The 18,499-nt window shown below is 42.5% G+C and overlaps 1 protein-coding gene across 3 annotated transcripts in view; it reads left to right on the top strand.

The window, feature by feature from the left end:
• IPCEF1 (interaction protein for cytohesin exchange factors 1) overlaps positions 1-18,499 on the top strand; it is a 139,246-nt gene that overhangs the window by 83,700 nt on the left and 37,047 nt on the right. For all 3 annotated transcript variants that reach the window (XM_025213567.1, XM_025213566.1, XM_025213568.1), the window contains one exon: positions 12,147-12,218. In XM_025213567.1, coding sequence (XP_025069352.1) covers positions 12,147-12,218 — 72 coding nt within the window. The remainder of the gene's footprint in view (positions 1-12,146; positions 12,219-18,499) is intronic.

Below are 18,499 nucleotides of genomic sequence, written 5' to 3'. Positions count from 1 at the left end.
TCTCCTGAAATTCCTGTTGGTTTGGCTGTTGTCCTTATATTTTACATGTCTTGGGTCTTATACAGAAGAAGGAAGAGAGGAAGAAATGCAGTCAGGGATACTTGTAGTGAGATTTGAGGACAACAGTGGAGCAATTTCAACAGAAAGTGTATTGTCAGAAGTGTGACCTCAATTGCAGTTAAGATGTGGCAGCCTACACATTGGTGTGAACGAGTGACCTGGATATGTATCCCTGGTCTTAGTACAGGAGTATAGATTGTAGCCGTGTTGGTCTAACATAGGCAGACAAGGTTCTTTGGGTAGATGTGATATCTTTTATTAGACCAACTCAAACAGTTGGAAAAATTCTTTTTAGCAAACTTTTGGGTATAAATACACTTCATCAGGCTGAAGAAGCATCTGCAATTGGTGTGTGCTCTTCCTGGATGGAATGAATAATAAAGAAAAAGCCATGGTCTTAGTAAGATTTACAACCTGTGCTATCTCATCTTCATGGCTGTTGGTACTTTAGCTAGCTTGACTACTGTTTGGGTATACCCTCAGACTGGGTTGGGGAACTGACAAGGACGTAGTTGGGTGGGAAAGTGGGAAAGACATCTGGTTTGTGAATAAGGTCGAGAAACCTTAATAAATTATTCTGATAGCATCTAGGCGTTTTGGAGTTTATCCAGACTGAGCTTCAGACTCAGTTGTGAGTCACACATCTATTCCTTGGTTTCTTCTTTTCATTGATGTTCTATTTATCTGATGCCTCAAAAATGAAGTTGTAAAAGGGACACGATCTGGTTCTGCCTCCCCCTAGCAGTTTTTGGTGTAGTCTGGAGGACTCATACTGAAACCTGGTGAGCATATTATTACTTCTGCTTGTGAATAGGGGAAAGAAAAGGTCAGCAGAACTAATGTTGATGCTAGACTCCCCTCTCATCCCATGTCTGTCACATATGGCACACTGGAAAGTAGAGGAACTAATCAACTAATAAAAGGCTTGTCTCAAGGATAACGAACCTTGTTTCCAGGGTAGAGACAAAAATCAGGTTCTCTTGTATAGCTTTGAAAGGTATGTCAATGATTGTGTCATGGGGTACCATGGAGTGTTGGAGTATTATTGGAGTGGAGTGTAGACATGAAATGTCAAGAGGCATAGCCTTTTGTGAGATCTTTTATTGGACCAACTGTATAGTTGGGAGAACTGTTGGACTAACTTTTGGAGATTGGGGATAAGTACAGACAGTCAAAAGCCCAAGGCTGAATTGATTCAGTCTTTGCCAGTTAGTTTAAACTGTGTAGATTGAACTCATAAGCAAGTGAACAGACATTTGCTTTTGATTCTGGAAATGCAGTGACCCAGGCCAGAGGCCAGGGGAGCACTAGAGCATGCCTCCCTGCTTGGCTAGAGCAGACAGTTTGGGCTGAGGCTAGTCTGCCCATCCTGTTTGGGGGGGAGGGGAGGAGGGGGGACTTTTGGGGGAGGTACAAAGCATCCTAGGATGCTGGGGGACTGTGCATTAACTTGAATCTGGAGGCAATCAGTTCAATAAACTGATTTAACCTAAATCAGTTGTCTGATACTACATACATCCAGGTTTATCTTGAACCGGTGTTGGCCATTTCAAAGTGGCTTATGTGCACTGAACTTCTGTTGTATTACAGATTTGAATTGATTTCTGATCACTCATACCATTTTATGTGTCATTTCTGCCCCTAACTCAGGTGCCCTCACTTACAGACATATGGGGTATCTTTTGATGAATAAAATAAAAGAGAGTGCAGGTGGTGATATACTCTCAGTATTTATCCTTAACACTTGTTCTGGCTAATTGTATTTAAACTGTACTCCTAGCCCCAGTGGATGCTGTGCAATAATCTTTGAAAGGAGAAACCTTTCACCTTGGAGTTGTAACTGGGTTATGTGACTAGTGATAGAAAAGTTATTACCTTCGGCTGACTGTCTGGATTAAACATTTTAGGGGCCATGGGCAGATATTATTCACAACAAATTTACCAAGAGGAAAGCTCTCACTGAGCCCTCAAATCTATAAGAATGTATATACTAGGGTTTTATACATTTATTGATTAATTTATTTTGGATAAACAGTGTAAATACAGATCAATACTAGGTGCTACCCAACACTTTGTGGGGTTGTAGAGTTTTGCCCTTTTTACTTTTAAAGGTTTGGTTTATTGGGGTGTGGGTGTGGTTGGGAAGTGAGGTGGGGATTTGAGCTGTTCTTTTTTAAAACCCTCTTCATCTCTGTTTTTTTAAAATGTTGTGTATGTCAATTTTGGGCGGATGGAATAAAGAAACCAACTTCTCTAGGTTCACCTTGATAATCCAGTGGTAATACCCAAGAACAACAGTTTGTTCTGTGCTGCTTTGATACCACATGCAGCTTTTGTATAGAGTTTTTGTCATTTGTTGTTAGAGGCTGGTACGAGGAATACAAAGGTAAATTCAGGGTGTTTATTGTATTTAGCACTGTAGGTGACAAAGATTTTCATACAATAAATCTGTGTTCTTTCTTTCTAATTTTTCAAGAGCCAGCAAGTGACTGGACACCCTTTTTCTTTCACTGACTTTCCTATATTTCTTTTTTCACTCTAGTTTCTGGGTTGAAAGCACTAGTTCAGGGTGAGATTTATCCAGTTGATATATTCGATTTTTACTAGAACTTCTTGTTGGTTTTCATTTTTATATGTTTGATATTTTTCTCTTAATTAATTAGTTACATTAAAAAAATGGACAGAAAAGCTAAACCTGGGCCATGGGCACTCTGAATAAACAATTTAAAAATATAATACAGAGGAAAAAAACAGCAGTAGCAAACCCACATTCCTCATTTAAAAAAAAAACAACAAAAAAACCCGCAACAACAGCAAAACAGTCCTTAACATGAAACTTTCCTCAGTCACTCTGAATGATTGAAAAAAAATTCCCTTAAAATCATAATAAAATAAAAGAGAGGTTTTTTTTGTTTGTTTTGTTAGCAGAGCTCTCAATTTGGTCTGACTGAAATGCATATTTATTTAGAGATGTCTTATGCAGACTACACATATGCCCACTGAACATGTGTTATCAAACTTCAGTAGTGATAATTAGAATGTAACCGATTTTCAGAGATGCTAAGCCTCTACCCTCTACTAATCCTTTTCTCAGCATCGTCAACGACTCAAGTTTAAATCTTGGAAAGTATAAAAATGTAAGGCTGTTTTTGAGTCTCCACCATTTATAGTCATGTTTTGTCCGTGTTCACTGTGACTTAAGATGCTGCCAACTTTCTTCACCTTCTCCTGTATCTGATTTTTCTCCTGTCTTTGAAATATCTTTCTATAGTTTAGCTGTTTTAACATAGTGTATGTTTTCAGAATTATAATTTGATTAGGACTGAGGGGGTGAAAAACTGGAAATAAAACAATTCAGGATATTACCAGGATACCATGAACATACAAGTTTGTTTTCCCTGAATGTATAGATACATTTATTTGTCTGCTTTACTGTCTTTCATAGAAGAGAGGTGTTTATATTCACTATAATTAATAAGGCCATGCCAGAGGAATAAAGACAGATATAATATGGTATTCCAGCTGCTCAGAACTGGGGAACGATACTATGGATATGCCTATACTGCTCAGTTGTAGTGCCAGGCAGTGCCTTGCTGAGATTTGTCTCAATTACGCTTTACAAGGTATTTCCAGAACCCAAGTTAGATAATTGACTTACTGTGGCACTGCATGTGTACCAATAAGCTGTTCAATAAGCAGAGCTTACTGGGTGAGCGCATAAAATACTCCACTAAAATGTCAGTGCTACTTTCAGTTGAGGATGTAGTACGTGCATAGAGTGAGCATGGTGTGTCTCAGCCCAGCCCTTCCTGGAGCTGTAATTGAGTGATATAGATTTACCCCACATGACACTTTTGCTAATATACCAACATCAAAATGGATCCAGTGTAAGGTTCCAGGTATCCTACTACACAGACATTTATATGGGCTCTCTACAGCCTAGTCCACTGCTCACTGCTTAATACTCTCTGCTGCACAGAAGGCATTAGAAGAGGGTGCTGTTCCATGAACACTTTATAAGCTAACAGGCCCAAGGTCCATAAGCGTCTTTTGTGCACTAATTTGCCTAGTGTCTTTTATCTGTGGGAACTGACTCCGTTAGCCTGTAACACCCCAGTCCACAACAATAAGCAAGGTGCAACAAAATTTTATTAATAATATTTTACTCTTACAATTGTAATGCCTGGGAGCTGCAATCAAGTAAGTGTCCTATGCATTTATACTATTACATTTCCAAGTCCTACTCTTTTGAACCTCTCTCTAATGCCTCAAGAAAGGCAGAAACCCCCTTCCGGCCTCTGCCACTTGGCCAAATATGACAAAATTACTTCCTGATCACCCCAAAAAGTGATTGATTAGGTCTGCAGTACTGGAAAAGGCACTTCTTCAACACAATGAATAGAGAGACAGGAGGTCTTTGGGGGCAGCCAGAGAGGACCAGAAGTCCCAGAAATATGGAAATTGAAATTAATGGGAGCGGAATAGAGCCAACATTGCCCCCCTGCTCCTCCCGCTGGCTAGTGGGAGGCAGAGGAAGCATTTTCAGGCATGCGCTTCTCCCCCTATGCTCTGAGCTGTCTGTATCATTGCTGGTTTGATTAATATTGCCACCCAATGAGATGGTGGGGGATACTTTTGAGCTGGGGACAGAAATTGTACATAAACTGGTATAAGTGATCAGAAACTGGTTCAAATCTGTAACACAACAGAAGTTCATTGCATATAAACCACTTTGAAAATGGCCAAAATGGTTTAAAATAAACCTGGATGGATGTAGTATCAGACTTAGCTGATTTAGGTTAAATTGGTTTATTGAATTTTGCCCCAGATCCCTTCCAGATTCAAGTCAACTCACAGTCCCCTAGCATCCCAGGATGCTTTGCACCCCTCTCTCAACCTCCCCCTCCCTTGAACGGTGGACAGGCTAGCCTTGGCCCAAGCGGTCTGCTGCAGCCAAGCAGGGAGGCATGATCTAGTACCCCCTGACTTCTGGTCTGGGCCACTACAGGCATATAGCTGCATTTCTGGAATCAGAAGTGAACGTCTGTTCACTTACTTATGAGTTTAATCTGTGCAGTTTAGACTAAGCTGCAAAGATTGAATTAATTCAGCCTCAGGCTTTTTGACTGCCTGTACTTAGCCATGAAGTCATCAGAAAGAGTCAGGTTTTGAATACTGATTTGACCTTTTTATTCTTAGTGCCATGCTTATTAAAATAAGCTTCTGGGCTTTCATTTGTGCATGCAATTCAGGTAAGGTGGTACTTTAAAAAATGTTTGCAATTGGTCTGATTCTGTTCCCATTACAGTTACCAGTAATAGGCCAAGGATGAGCAAATTAGAAAATTAAGCCTTAAATGTTTGCTTACCTAATTTCACCTAGAGATCAGGCTTTTGGACTCTTATATTGTTCCTAGAATTATTTGCTGCTCTAACATTAGATAGGTAAATAAAGATAGATCTAGAATATGAGATATTTTATTTTAAGAAGGGTTCTATATGTTTTTGCACCACATCTGTTTAGTGAATGTCGAATCAGAAAAAGCGTGTACTCCCCGGACATTGTCTCTAAAGGCCAGGCCTGAAAAGAGGATATAGCTCTTACTCCTACTGATATATATTGACATTTTCTTTCAGCTTAGATAAGTGGCTTCTCTTTTTTTGAGCTGAAGGTTGAGTTTCATTTCCCACACTGCCTACATGAGGCTCAGATGACTGTTGTATGTGGCAGTATCTGTGAGAGATCATTACAAAGGCACGTGCATTTCCCCAGCTCAGCTTCAGTTTTAATCCTTTTCAGATATGGGTCTAAATATTGCTCTTAAATTTGTTTCCATCACTGACACTGGACTATATTGTAGTTTTTTTTTGTCACAAATCCTGAATAAAGGCCATTTCAGAGATGCTGCAGGGAGGAGTAATCTTTTTAGCTGTATATCATCTTCAGCTCTGATGATTGGGAGTGTACATCTATGTCTACTTCTCATCCATAGCCACTCACTGCCTGCCTAGTTGCACAGGCAGAGGAGCAGAGTTTGTATCATTTCACTAAAATTGGCATTACAGGTAGTTCCTATAGGAAAGTTTTTCATTGTCCTGCACAGACATGAAGCAAATAATTTGCACAGTATTAAAAGCTGTTAGGAGTTTACACCTGCATGCATACTCTTGGGTAGGCAGCAGTGTCCTGCACTTGATCATGGGTTAATGCATGTGACTTGTTCTCTTGTAGGCAGAGAAAGCGGAAGGATTCATCAATCTGCCAGATTTCAGTGTGGAACGAGCAACTGAATGCAAAAAAAAGCAGTAAGTGTATTGTTCACCTACAAGTATGGAAGCATAAGATTATATATAAAGTAGAAGCTATATTTGGATTTGGTGGTGATAGATTGATGGAGGCCATGAACAGATCTGTGCCAATAATGTATTTTTCAATCTTTGTGGCTGAACTAAAAAGTCAAAATATTACTAATTCAGGTTAATCACAAAACAAATGTTTTGTTTTTTTCAATAAAATGAACCCCCTGTCCCCCCCAATTTTTTTAAAATTTTGGTTTGAGCTAAAATGAAAATCCTTTTTTGTTAACAATTTTACATTTTAGATAACATATTTTTAAGTTAAATGTGAGACAAAATAATAAATAAAGTGTTAAAATAATAAATGATAATGTTTTGACCTTTTTAGCATAAAACATTTTATTTCAGCATTAATGAATTTTCCTCTCATATTGTTCAGCCAAAAACTATTAATTAGATTTCACTTAAATCTATCAATTGCTTTGTTTGATTTTAAACCCTTTCCCCCCTCCTAGTTTATCCCTAAAACTGTGTATTTTGGCATATTCATAATTCACAAAAATCCCCAGCTGTAGTGAAGCATGTCATGAATGGACTTCTGAGTCTCATCTTCAACCTGATCAGGCTTAGCTAGGCCTCCAATAATAAGTTGATCATGGAATTTGTGTAATTTTGTTAGTGTGCAAAATGAATTTAGTGCACCTTGCAGTGGTAAAATCTATATTGATTTATAATTAGAGCCACGTAGAAACTTTCAATATTTTACTGTTTGCAGTGAGGCCAGCTCAAGACCTACTGAAACTTTCTCAGGTAGGATGAGGGAAGGGAAAAGACACCCACCCCAGAATTGCCAGTAGTTCAGTGTTTAAGGTAGTCACCTGAGATTTGAGAGACAAGCTCAAGTTCCTACTCTGCCTGATTCAGGACAGGGATTTGAATCTCATCAGAGCCTAATCATAAAGCTGTAGAGTACACTGGGTCGGAGTGTGTTTCCCTTTTGGAGCAGGTCCATTTTATAAGTAATAAAATATTCAGGGCAGGAGGCTGAGAGTGAGAGAGGGATGTAGAAAACCATTTCAGAAACTTTCCAGCCAGTAGTGTAGTATCGTATGTAAGTTTAGTATTTTAGCACAATAGGTTAGTATTTCAAGGGCTTTTTTGTTGCAGTTATCTAAAAAACAGCTTATGTTCTTAGTGGGATAGTCAATAATGATATGAACAATACTGTTTTTCACCTGTGTAGTTATGAAGGCTATTCTTTAGACAAGATTTTTGCAATGAGCTCTATTTTCAATTACACTTGAAGGTCACATGGAAACATCCATTTGTTCAGGACTTGAGGGCTTGTTTAATTTAAACATATAACTGCCTAGTATATTTTTTCATTACTTCATATGTAGCACTGGCTTTCCGGTGTTTCTGAACACAATTCAATGATGTTAATGAGAAGTTCTCATGTGGTCTTTATTATGGCCTTTAAAAAATACCTTCCTCCCTAAGGTCTACCACAACAATGGATAGTACCTAGGGGTAGACTTGCAAACAGACATTAGATATGAAGTTTTAAGGAATATGGAAAGTCTATGACTCTAGAATTACATTTTGTTTTCTCAGAGTTTTTCTAGCTTCCATTATTCCATATTGAGCACCTGTTATAATATTGTTTTCAAAATGCAGAAAGGTTTACATCAGTGGTCACCAACCAGTGGATCGCGATCTACCAGTCAATCAGGGAGCCCCTGACAGTCGATCTTAGTCAGGGGGGCTAGCCCCACCACGCTGAAATGGACTGTTAGAGGTACCGCGATCGAGAGTGGCAGGATGCACATGGCTGGGCTGACCCACGAACCCTGCTGCCAGGTCTGGCTGGGTGGGCCAGGTGTCCCGTGCCCCCTGCCACTGGGTGAGTGGGGTCCCAGCTGGGTGGGCCAGGTGAGGGTCAGAGCCCAGGCAGCTCATCCAGGCATGTGGGGGGGGGGGGGGGGTCCCCTGCCACTTCATGCACCCCAGTAGAGACACTGGAGGGCACAAGTCCCCCGATCTATGTGTGGGGAGAGGTGGCTGCTGCTGCAAGCTGGGCTTCATGCCCAGAGCCCACTGCAGCTGGCCCAGGAGTGGCCTGATGCCATGTGCATCCCACTGCCAGGTGGGCAGGGGATGAGGCTCAGCCTAGTGGAGGGAGGCATGTAGTGATGAGCTGCTCCTGGGCCAGCTGCAGTGGGGCCCACAACTGGAGCCGTATCTGCCACACACAGATCAGGGGGGCACATGCCCCCTCCAAAAATTGGGCAGCGTGGGTGGCTGCAGCAGCAGTGAGAGAAGGAGTGTGGCTGGAGCAGGGGCAGGCACTGCATGAGCAGGGCATGGGAAGGGGGGATCATGCAGCCTGAGAGAGCAAGGGGGAGGCATGGTCCCGGATCTGCATGCTGGTCAGGCTCAGGCTCTTCTTGGGGGGTTCACCTGAGCTGCGCTGCAAGCTGGGGCATGTTTGTGCTGTGGGCCCCAACTGCGCTGCATGCTGGAGAAAAGACACTGCTGCCAAGCACCGCAGCTGTCCCACAGCTGCTTTATTGCTCTTAGCTGCTGGTCCTGAGCTGGGGACAGCCTGTGTTAGCCACATGGTGCCGGGGATGGAGGTGGGTCTGGAGTGGGGCAGCTGCCCGGGAGTAGCAGCTTGGGTCATGCGGTAGCACTCCCGGGCAGCTGCCCTGCTCCAGTCCCGCCTCTGTTCCCTGCACCGCATGGCTGACATAGGCCGCCCTACTGGCATCTCAGAGCAATAAAGCAGCAGTGGGACAGCAGTGGTGCTCGGCAGTGGTGTCTTTTGTTGGGCATGCAGCACAGCTGGGGCCCACAGCACAAACAGGCCCCAGCTTGCAGTGCAGCTCGGGGGACCCCCTTGGGAAGAGCCTGGTGCTGCCTTGGCCCCAGCTCACAGTGGCAGTTGGCCCGGCTGGCATACAGATCTGGGGGCACATGCCCCTGTACCTTCCTGGGCTGTGTGCCCTGCCCTCCCTGTGCCCCCCAGATGAGCTACTTGTGGCTTCATCCCATGCTCCACCCATGCAGGGCCTGCCCATGCTCCAGTCACACTCCCTCTCTCACTGCTGTGGGGTGGGAGCAGATCAAGGTCCCAGCGGTAAGGGAGGGAGTGGGGCACAGGTAAGAGCAGGGGCTGGGCAGAGTGGGGGACAAGTGGAGGCCTGGGAGGCACGTGCCCCCTGGGCCTCCACTTGTCCCAGAGCCCCGCCTGGCCAGGGCCCCACTCACTGCAGCCCCTGCTCCTGCCTATGCCCCACTCCCTCCTTCTTGGCAGGGGCCTCGATCTGCCCCCCTGCCATGGCCCTTTCCCCTTCCCCCACCCTTTCCCCCACAGATTTACCTGCTGGGGGTGCACACCCCAATATTTTTTTCTCCCTTTGCCTCAATTTGTCCCCCCTTCCCTCTCCACAGACTGACCTGTGGGTCAGGCAGCACACGGTGGATCTTGGGTTGCTTTTTAATTCAAAAAGTGATCTCTGACTTAAAAAGGTTGGAGACCACTGTTTTAAATCAAAACAGCATAAATTACTTTACTATTTAGGAGTGCAGTAATCTCTTCTCTGGAATTTTATGTATACCATTACTCATTTTCCAAATAATAGAGAGAAAGAAGGAAGGATTGCATCTTTTTAAAAAATTGGGGAAGATGTGACTTAAGTAAAGCATTCAGGTATTCTGACGGTGAGTCTAGATTAATTAGCTGCACAGTAAAAGTCATGCATCTACACGTAAGTCTCTATTAGGTTGCAATGAATTAACTAACTTTGCTGCAGGATAGTATTTGTAAATACAGGTATTATCTTGCTGTGGAGTTTTTTACATCACAGCATTGCGCATATAGATGCTGTCCCGGCTGCCTGGGGCATGAGGGTGCTTCAGTGAGGTGCCTGCCTGCCAGCTAACCGTACACTGAAGCACCCTTGTGCCCAGCCAGCCCCTCTGCAGCTCACTGAGCAGCCCCAAGCTGGCAGGCTGACCCTCCTCACCAGGTTCCCTGCCAGTTGGGGCTGCTCCATCCCAACTCAACATGCTGCACTCCCAGGTGCATGTTCAAGTGGTGCACCTGGGAGCAATAAACTCCAGAGCAATAAGCTCCAGAGTTTATTCAAGCACATTAATTGCACATGTAGATGCACTGTGAGAAGAGAATGCCTGGTATCCTCTACTTAATCAAAAACAGATGGAGAAATGATGACTGAAGTGTAATTTTTGTAATGCCATCTTGCCAGTGTTTTAATTGGTGACTTCAGTCTATATTGATGAAAGTTTCTTTTTCAATTTGTCACTTACAGGGCATGTCTACATGTGCCCCTATGGTGCCGTTGTTACTGTACCGTCATTTAGTACTTCCTTTTGGAAGTACTAAATAATGGTGCTGTAACAGCCCATACTCCGCTGTGCCAGCAGCACAGTAATTTTTAGCCGCTATGTTGCCATAGCAGCACACTATGCCAAAGGAGTGCATTGCTATGGCGACATAGCTGCGGCATCAAGGTTTGTGCCCGCTGATGCTATGTCACGGTAGTGCATTGCTACGGCAGCATAGCATCACATGTATATGCACCCACCGAGTTTGATGATGCATGCTTTCTGTCACTATCTAGGTATGCTGTTTGGACAGAGTTCAATTCATTTCACATAAGCCACCAACTGCCATCTAACAACACCAGTTTTCAGTTCCTTATGGCAGGTTTCAGGTCTATGAACTTTTAGTCTCTCATTTAATCTTTTGAAACAGGTTGACTATTCTGACAAAGAGATGGCATGGAATTGAGATGTATTTTTAGTATGTGAGGATTCAGCATTTGAATTTTTTCTCTCTAGTTGATGCATCTCCTTAACAAATTGTTTGTGATTATTTCCAAGCATGGACCATAGCTAAGTTAGCTGATATTATTGCATATTATGTTACACTATATTACATTATTGTCACAGGAATTTATTATTAATTCTTAATGCTTTGCCACCAAAATGGGTTGAAATACAAGAGCTAGGGACAGAAATTACACACGAATCTGGTATAAATGATCAGAAACTTGTTCAAATCTGTAACACAACAGAAGTTCAGTGCACATAAACCACTTTGAGAATGGCCCAAACTGGTTTAAGATAAACCTGAATGGAAGTAGTATCAGACTTAACTGATTTAGGTTGGAACAGTTTATTGAACTTCTGCCCCAGATCCCCTCCAGATTCAAGTTAACTCACAGTCCCCCAGCATCCCAGGATGCTTTGCACCTCTCCTGCACACTCCCCCCCCCTTCCCCTCTTGCAGGGTGGGTAGACTAGCTTTGGCTCAAGCTGTCTGCTCCAGCTGAGCAGGGAGGTGTGCTCTAGCGCCCCCTGGCTTCTGGCCTGGGCCATGGCAGGCAGGTGGCTGCATTTCTAGAATCAAAAATGAATATCTGTCTGTACTTAGCCAAAATATTAATATGTTAGAAATGTATCCAAGTTTATCTTTTAGCTCTCTTGACCCAGTGTTCTTTTCTACCTTTACTAGAATGATGTGACCCTTACAGCTTGATTTAAAAATGGCACAGGATTCTGAGAAAGGAGCTAAGTTAATTGGTAGATTATTTGATCTTTATTAATAGACTAGAATGTATGCAAGTGCTGTGTTTGGGATAAGTTATTCTCTCAAATAGTATGGTCTTAACTACTTCAATTCTTTTTTCTTGTATATGTACATATATATATGTACGCATACATACAAATATAAAATGTGTGTCTTTTTTCCCCTTCCTTAAGTGCTATTAAGATCAACCACCCACAGATCAAGACATTTTATTTTGCAGCGGAGAATGTGGTGGAAATGAACATGTAAGTAAGAGCATCTTGACCACCTCTAATTCTGTTTAGAACGATCTAAAACCATTTTATTTGCATAGATAAGGATTCTTTAGCTTTAAAGTAGCTATTGTAATTCTGGGATATTTTTAGTTTGGTGGGGTTTTTTTTGTGTGTGGCTGTTGCTGTGGTTAACGTCTGTACAAATTCAAAATAAACATCTGTGCTCTAGCGGTGGCAGTCTATGCTCTATAATTAAGGCTGGAATTAAGATCTCATTATAAGCCTAATTTTCATTTGACTCTCAATTTTTACAAAAATAAACCTTTCTGAAACTTTGCATATTGCATCTACTATTAGGGTAGAGATTTTCTAGGAAATTTGGTAAATATCAGGCAAAGAGTTTTAAAGTTTTAAGATTTACTTAAATTATGGGGCAAAATAAAAGAATATTTTTGTTCCTATCTGTAAGATGGCTTGGAATGCTCATCAAATTTGGTGTGGTTCTGTTTCATTTCTGAAATGTTTTTCAGTAGTTTGAGTTGTTAAGTGGAGAGCTAAAAATCTGTAAAGAGCTCTCAGTGTGCCAAGACCTTTACTTTAGCACAAAATTAATAATGTTTTTGGATTAAATCAATTTTGGTGTCTATGAATATTTGTAGGAATAAAACTTCACTCTTGGGCGTGTGTAGATGAAATGAGGCCCCCTAAATTGAAGTGGTGGGTTCTAAAAAACCCCTGTGTGATGCACACAGCCTGATGACTTGCCTGCCTGTCTGGCGGGGAGGGGAGGGCAAGCTGCCAGCTGGTTGAGCTTCCCTCCGTGTGGCTGGGGCTTCCCTCTGTGGCAGCGGTGGCCCCCCCACAGGTGGCACCTGCCTGCAGGCACCCAGCTCGGGCAGTCCTGGGGGGCACCGCAGCTGCAGAGGGAAGCACTGGGACCCTGCACAGCTCAGGAAGGCAGGCAGGCTCTGGGTGTGGGGAGAGATCAGTCTCACCGCTTTTCTGGGCTGCTGCCAGGCTGCCTGCAGGGTTTCCTACAGAGGTGTGGAGCTGCACACAGCCCAGTGCTTTGCTCTGTGGCTGTAGGGAGTGAAGGAGGAGGAGTTTTAGTTTGCTGCACCCCAAGTTATTTAAGGTGCATTACACCGCCAAATTTGCTACAGTGGCTGGACTTAATGCACAATACACTGCTGAAGCACACAAACACTGACACAATTAAAGTGGTGCAAAAGCATTTAACCTGCTTTCAAGTGTTGTGCACACATGCCTCTTGTTTTGTCTACACACGGCCATGGATCCTAATGAACAGCAAATAAAACAAGGTCAACAAACAGTTCACACAAATATTTCACTCACTCTTGACTCAGCTTTGCATCCTATGCTGTCTGAGTTGCATATAATTCATATGCTCTATGCCACAACCAATTTAAGTTTTATGCAATTTAAGGTAGGGATGCTGCTTTTATAGATCTGTAAAGAACTATGTAAACTCTTCAGAAATAATAAACCACTTCTTTGAGAAGTATCATGACCTAAAGGCTTAGACTAGGGGTTGTCAACCAGGGGTATGTGTACCACTGGGGATACTAGTCCAGTCCTAGGGGGTAAAAGCGGGCGAGTGGGGATGGAGCATCGCTGCCTTCCAGGAGTAGGGCTTGGGTAGGGCAAGGGCAGCAGCACCCTCTGCAGGGCAGGAAAGCTTGCACATAGTGGTGGCAGCTGCCACACCCCAGCCAAGTGGGCTTCCCTACCTCATGGAGGGGCGCTGCTGCCCTCACCCCAGCCTGATGAGCTTTCCTGCCCTACCCTGCCCCTGCTTCTGGGAGGTGGCAGTGGCGCTCTGTCCCTGCCTGCCCATGTGCCATCTCTACTTCCCTGCTTGATGTCCGGCCATGTGCTACACCCCACCTGGCATCTGGCCGCATGCTAACCCTTTGCCCGCCCCCACTCAGCATTCGACTGCTGGGGGTACTTAGGCTATAAAAGGTTGAAAACCCCTGGTTTAGACAATGGCCTATGGTGGCTAGAAGGTCAGGATTTAAATCCTGGTTCTGACTCTAAACTTCGGTGTGATCCTTGGCAAATTATTCTAACTTCTTTGCCTTTGTTTTTCCTATCTGGAAAAATTGGCTAATAATGCATGTTGACCTCACAGTAGGAGGGAAAAGGCTGAATAGTTTGTATGCTTTTGGAAATGTAAATTGCTATAGAATTATTTGGTACCTTTTGGAACTTAGAGTGTGGATAGACAAAAAATTATAATGGTTTTAAAATATACCACTTTTCTGTGAGTCATATTGAACTGATGTAGGATGTAGGCAGGCATAATGATATACCAGCTTAAAAGAATGAGGGGGACATAATGCTCAGGGATGCACTTCAGTTGAACTGATGTATCTGTAAACAGTCTTGCCTAAAGTTTATGTCAGATTTAAATGGGTTTAAATAGTAACAATCTTAAAGTTTCAAATATAGGAGTGGATAAATGAAACATCAACTGAAGCCCATTCCCTTGCAGTAAGTCTCCCTCTCATGACCCAAAGCTTTAAATTGCTATATTATTACATGTTACCCACATTGTTAGAAGAATAGGGAGCAGTACTGTATGCTAGGAAATAGAATCAAGCCTAATATTAGTATTAGTATTAGCAACCTATCCTGTATTGTAGTATTTAATTTCTGATTGTTGTTTTAATATTTATTTCTCCCCCCCACCTAGAAATGTATAATATACATGTTATACCTATAAAATACATACATAATCACATAGATGCTCAAAAAATATACCTTAAAACTCCAAACCAGCATCACATCGTTTCCATCTGAACTATAAGAGAAACTATAACACTTGATCCTGCCACTACCCAATCCAGGGACTTTTTACATGCTCTGCAAAATCCACAAACAAGGGAACCCAGACAGACTTTGGAACTAAAGACTGAATTTTGTCCAAGACACGACAAACTTTCTATGAAAACTTAAAAACATAGACCACTTTCCCAGAAGTACCCTCCTAGCCATTATGGATGTTACCAGCTTATATCCCAGCCTCCCACACGAGGATGGCATTTAGGCCTTCCTTACTTATCTTCAAGAGCACAATTACAACTCAGAAGTACAGACCTAAAGTTATTACTGAACTTATACACTTCATCCTCTTGCACAATGACTTCTACTTTAACCAGAAACACTTCCTCCAGACCATGGGCACAGCTATGCACACCAAAATGCTATGATCAGTATCCAGAATGGTAAAATACAAACTGCCATATACAAGAAACCCACAGACCAACATACATATCTACACAGAACCAGCAATTACTCTAAACACACCAAGAAAGCTGTAATACACATCCAGACCCTCTGATACTACCAAATTTGCACTGAGAATACCTGTGATCATCACCGTACAGATCTTAAAAAGGCTTTCACCCAACAAAGACACTCCTCCAGAGAGATGGATCACATTTATGAAAGAGCCACTTGGATATCATGTGAAAAACTGCTGCAGTACAAAAAGAAAATTCCCATGAATCGCACAACATTAGTTATGACATACCATCCTTCCCTGGAACCTATATGGAAAATCCTCAAACAGTTGCAACCCATACTAGAAAAAGACCCAATTCTTAAAGACCACCCATCTGAGCCTTTAAACAAGCACTGAACCTCACCAGCCTCATCACCAGAAGCAAACTTCTTATGGCCCAAGGCACAGTGAATGGATCCAGACCATGCTGGGAAAAGAAATGTGAAACCTGCCAATGCATCTCCATCACCCCCACAATAACTACACCCCACAACGGATCACCATTCCTGGATCTTACAGCTGCACCTCCAGAAATGTAATGCATCTCATTCAGTGCACTAAATGCCCAGATGGAAAATATGTAGGAGAAACCAAACAACAACTGCACGCCAAAATGAACGCACACTGAAAATCTATCAAAGACAAAAATACCCAATTACTGGTAGGTACACACTTCTTACAAGATAACCACCCTCCCTTGAAACTCTCAGTTCTAATCCTCAAATGGAATTTACAAAACACCTTTCGTAGATGAGTCTATGAACTTTACTTCATAAATCTACTGGATACAAAAAATCATGAACTAAATAGAGACATTGGATTAATGGCACATTATAACCTGCCTGCCATCTGATAACCCCAGGTCACCTGTCTGCATTTTAGCAGCTACATTTTATCACCCCTTCAAATTCTCCCTTCTCTGCCCGCCAACTACCTGTCTCACACCTGTTGTCTTACAGGGCATTTGATTCTCACTGCTACGCATTTTCACAGACCTGTATTTTGCATACTGGCTTCCATTCCACCTAGGAGAGCACACAAAACAACAACTGAAGGAAGGGTGTTTGTACCTGAAAGCTTGCAAAGAACAATTTTCCCAACTATTTAGTTGGTCTAATAAAAGATATCACATTTACCCAGAGAACCTTGTCTCCCTAAAAATACACAGAGAAACATCTGTCCTCTTGGCTCAAATCCTGAAAGCACTTATATGTGTGACTGGTCCCAATGAAGTCACTGGAAGCATTCATGTGTGTGAAGTTACTCATGTGTATAACTGTTTGGAGGATCAGGGCCTTTGCTTACAACTCTTTCATGCATCCATCCATTAAACCATCAACGGTTGATTCATGAAGCATTTGCTTCATTAATTTAGAACATATTTTAGAAAATGAACTCTACAAAAACCAGACAAACAAAAACCTTGTATGTGTTGGATAGTAAATAGTAGCACACATTGACCAGTGTGACATTCATGTACACAATGGATATATTTCTATATTTCCATTTTTTCCTAAGCCAGAATCTTCTGTTGAAATTCCTTCAGTTTTTATTCTTATCGTTCATTATGTTAATCTTCATGAAGTTAGGTCAAAGATAACTGGAACTGCTTTTCTGGGAATAGCTTCTTATAATGTGTAAATGTTATGCACATATATATGTTGACCTTAGTGGGACCAAGATGAGACAAACTGGGTGTGTCTATATGTGCAATTAATGTGAAGCAATAAGCTCTGGGGTTTATTGCTCTGGAGCTTATTGCTCCCAGGTGCACTGTTTGAACATGCACCCAGGAGCAATAAACTCCAGAGTTCATTGTCATTTGCACATGCATCCAGGAGCGCAGCACATTGAACTGGGTTGGAGCAGCCCTGCTTGGCAGAGGGCCCCGGGGGTCATCCTGCCAGCCCAGGGCTGCTCCCTCCCACTCAGTGCTGTGGAGGGGTTACTGGAGCACAGGGGTGTTCCCATGTGAGGCTACAGTAGCTGGCAGGACCCAGCCAGATGGGGCAGCATCTACAGGTGTGCTGCTGTGGAGTTTTTTACTCTGCAGAAGGATAGTACTTGTATAGATGCCAAGATGTTTACTGCACAGCTAATTAGCTTACCGTGCAGTAAACGTCTCGTGTAGATGTGTCCGCTATCATCTAACAGTTAATGAAGTTAGTTTTTGGTCCTCCCTCTTCTCTCCATCTCTTTGGTCTCGTAGATTAGTTTGAAGAGCGAGAGAATACATTTTTGAGTAGGCAGCAGCCTAGATCTCAGAGAATCCCAATGATTTATAAATTAGAAAAATACACAGACTATAACCCGGGATCGCTTCATGCACTAAGGAAATGCAGCCACCTAGGGACGGAAATGCAGCAATTGCTAACAGCCCACAGTGACACAGGAAGTGGAGCTTACTAAAATCAAAAGTTATGTGTAATATAGGAAGGTAGTATGTTTTGTGCTCGTTTGGAATTTGGTCAGGAAATCCTGGTTAACAATCCTGCCCTTGCAAAGAGTGCCATGAACCTTTGAGAAGGACATTCATATTGTCATTCATGATTCATTTTGGTTATATAATCTTTGTTTTAGCTCTTATCTGAAAGATGGCATTTCTGGCCACAAAGTGCCCTCAGTAGTTTTCTGCTGGGGATTTGTATACAATCTTCAGTCAGCAGCAGCCCTACAACACCAGATATTTTTTTTGTGGGGAGGAGGGGAAGAAGGGAAAAGGGAGGCCTTCCAATTAATTACTGCCCCAGTACTATTCTGCTTGGGTGGTCTCAATCAGAGGGCAAGATTACCAAACTGTAAAGGAAAATTGTTACAGTATCTAAATTAAGTTAGTGCTTCATATACCCAGAAGGAGCTTAGAAATGTGGGGATTTTTACAGTAGTTTAAAGTTGCTTAGTTTTTAAGGGTTGAATTTGTGAGCTGATAAGTGTATATCTCTGCTGAGGTGTTGAGTGGCTTCTGGAATTAATGGGAGTAACAGGTATTCAAGCACCCTTT

This window comes from Alligator sinensis, unplaced genomic scaffold (genome assembly GCF_000455745.1).
Source record: "Alligator sinensis unplaced genomic scaffold, ASM45574v1 scaffold1093_1, whole genome shotgun sequence".
NCBI classification, from domain to species: Eukaryota; Metazoa; Chordata; order Crocodylia; family Alligatoridae; genus Alligator; species Alligator sinensis.
Note: the sequence above shows the minus strand (reverse complement) of the source record. Positions and strands in the feature narration are given on the sequence as shown.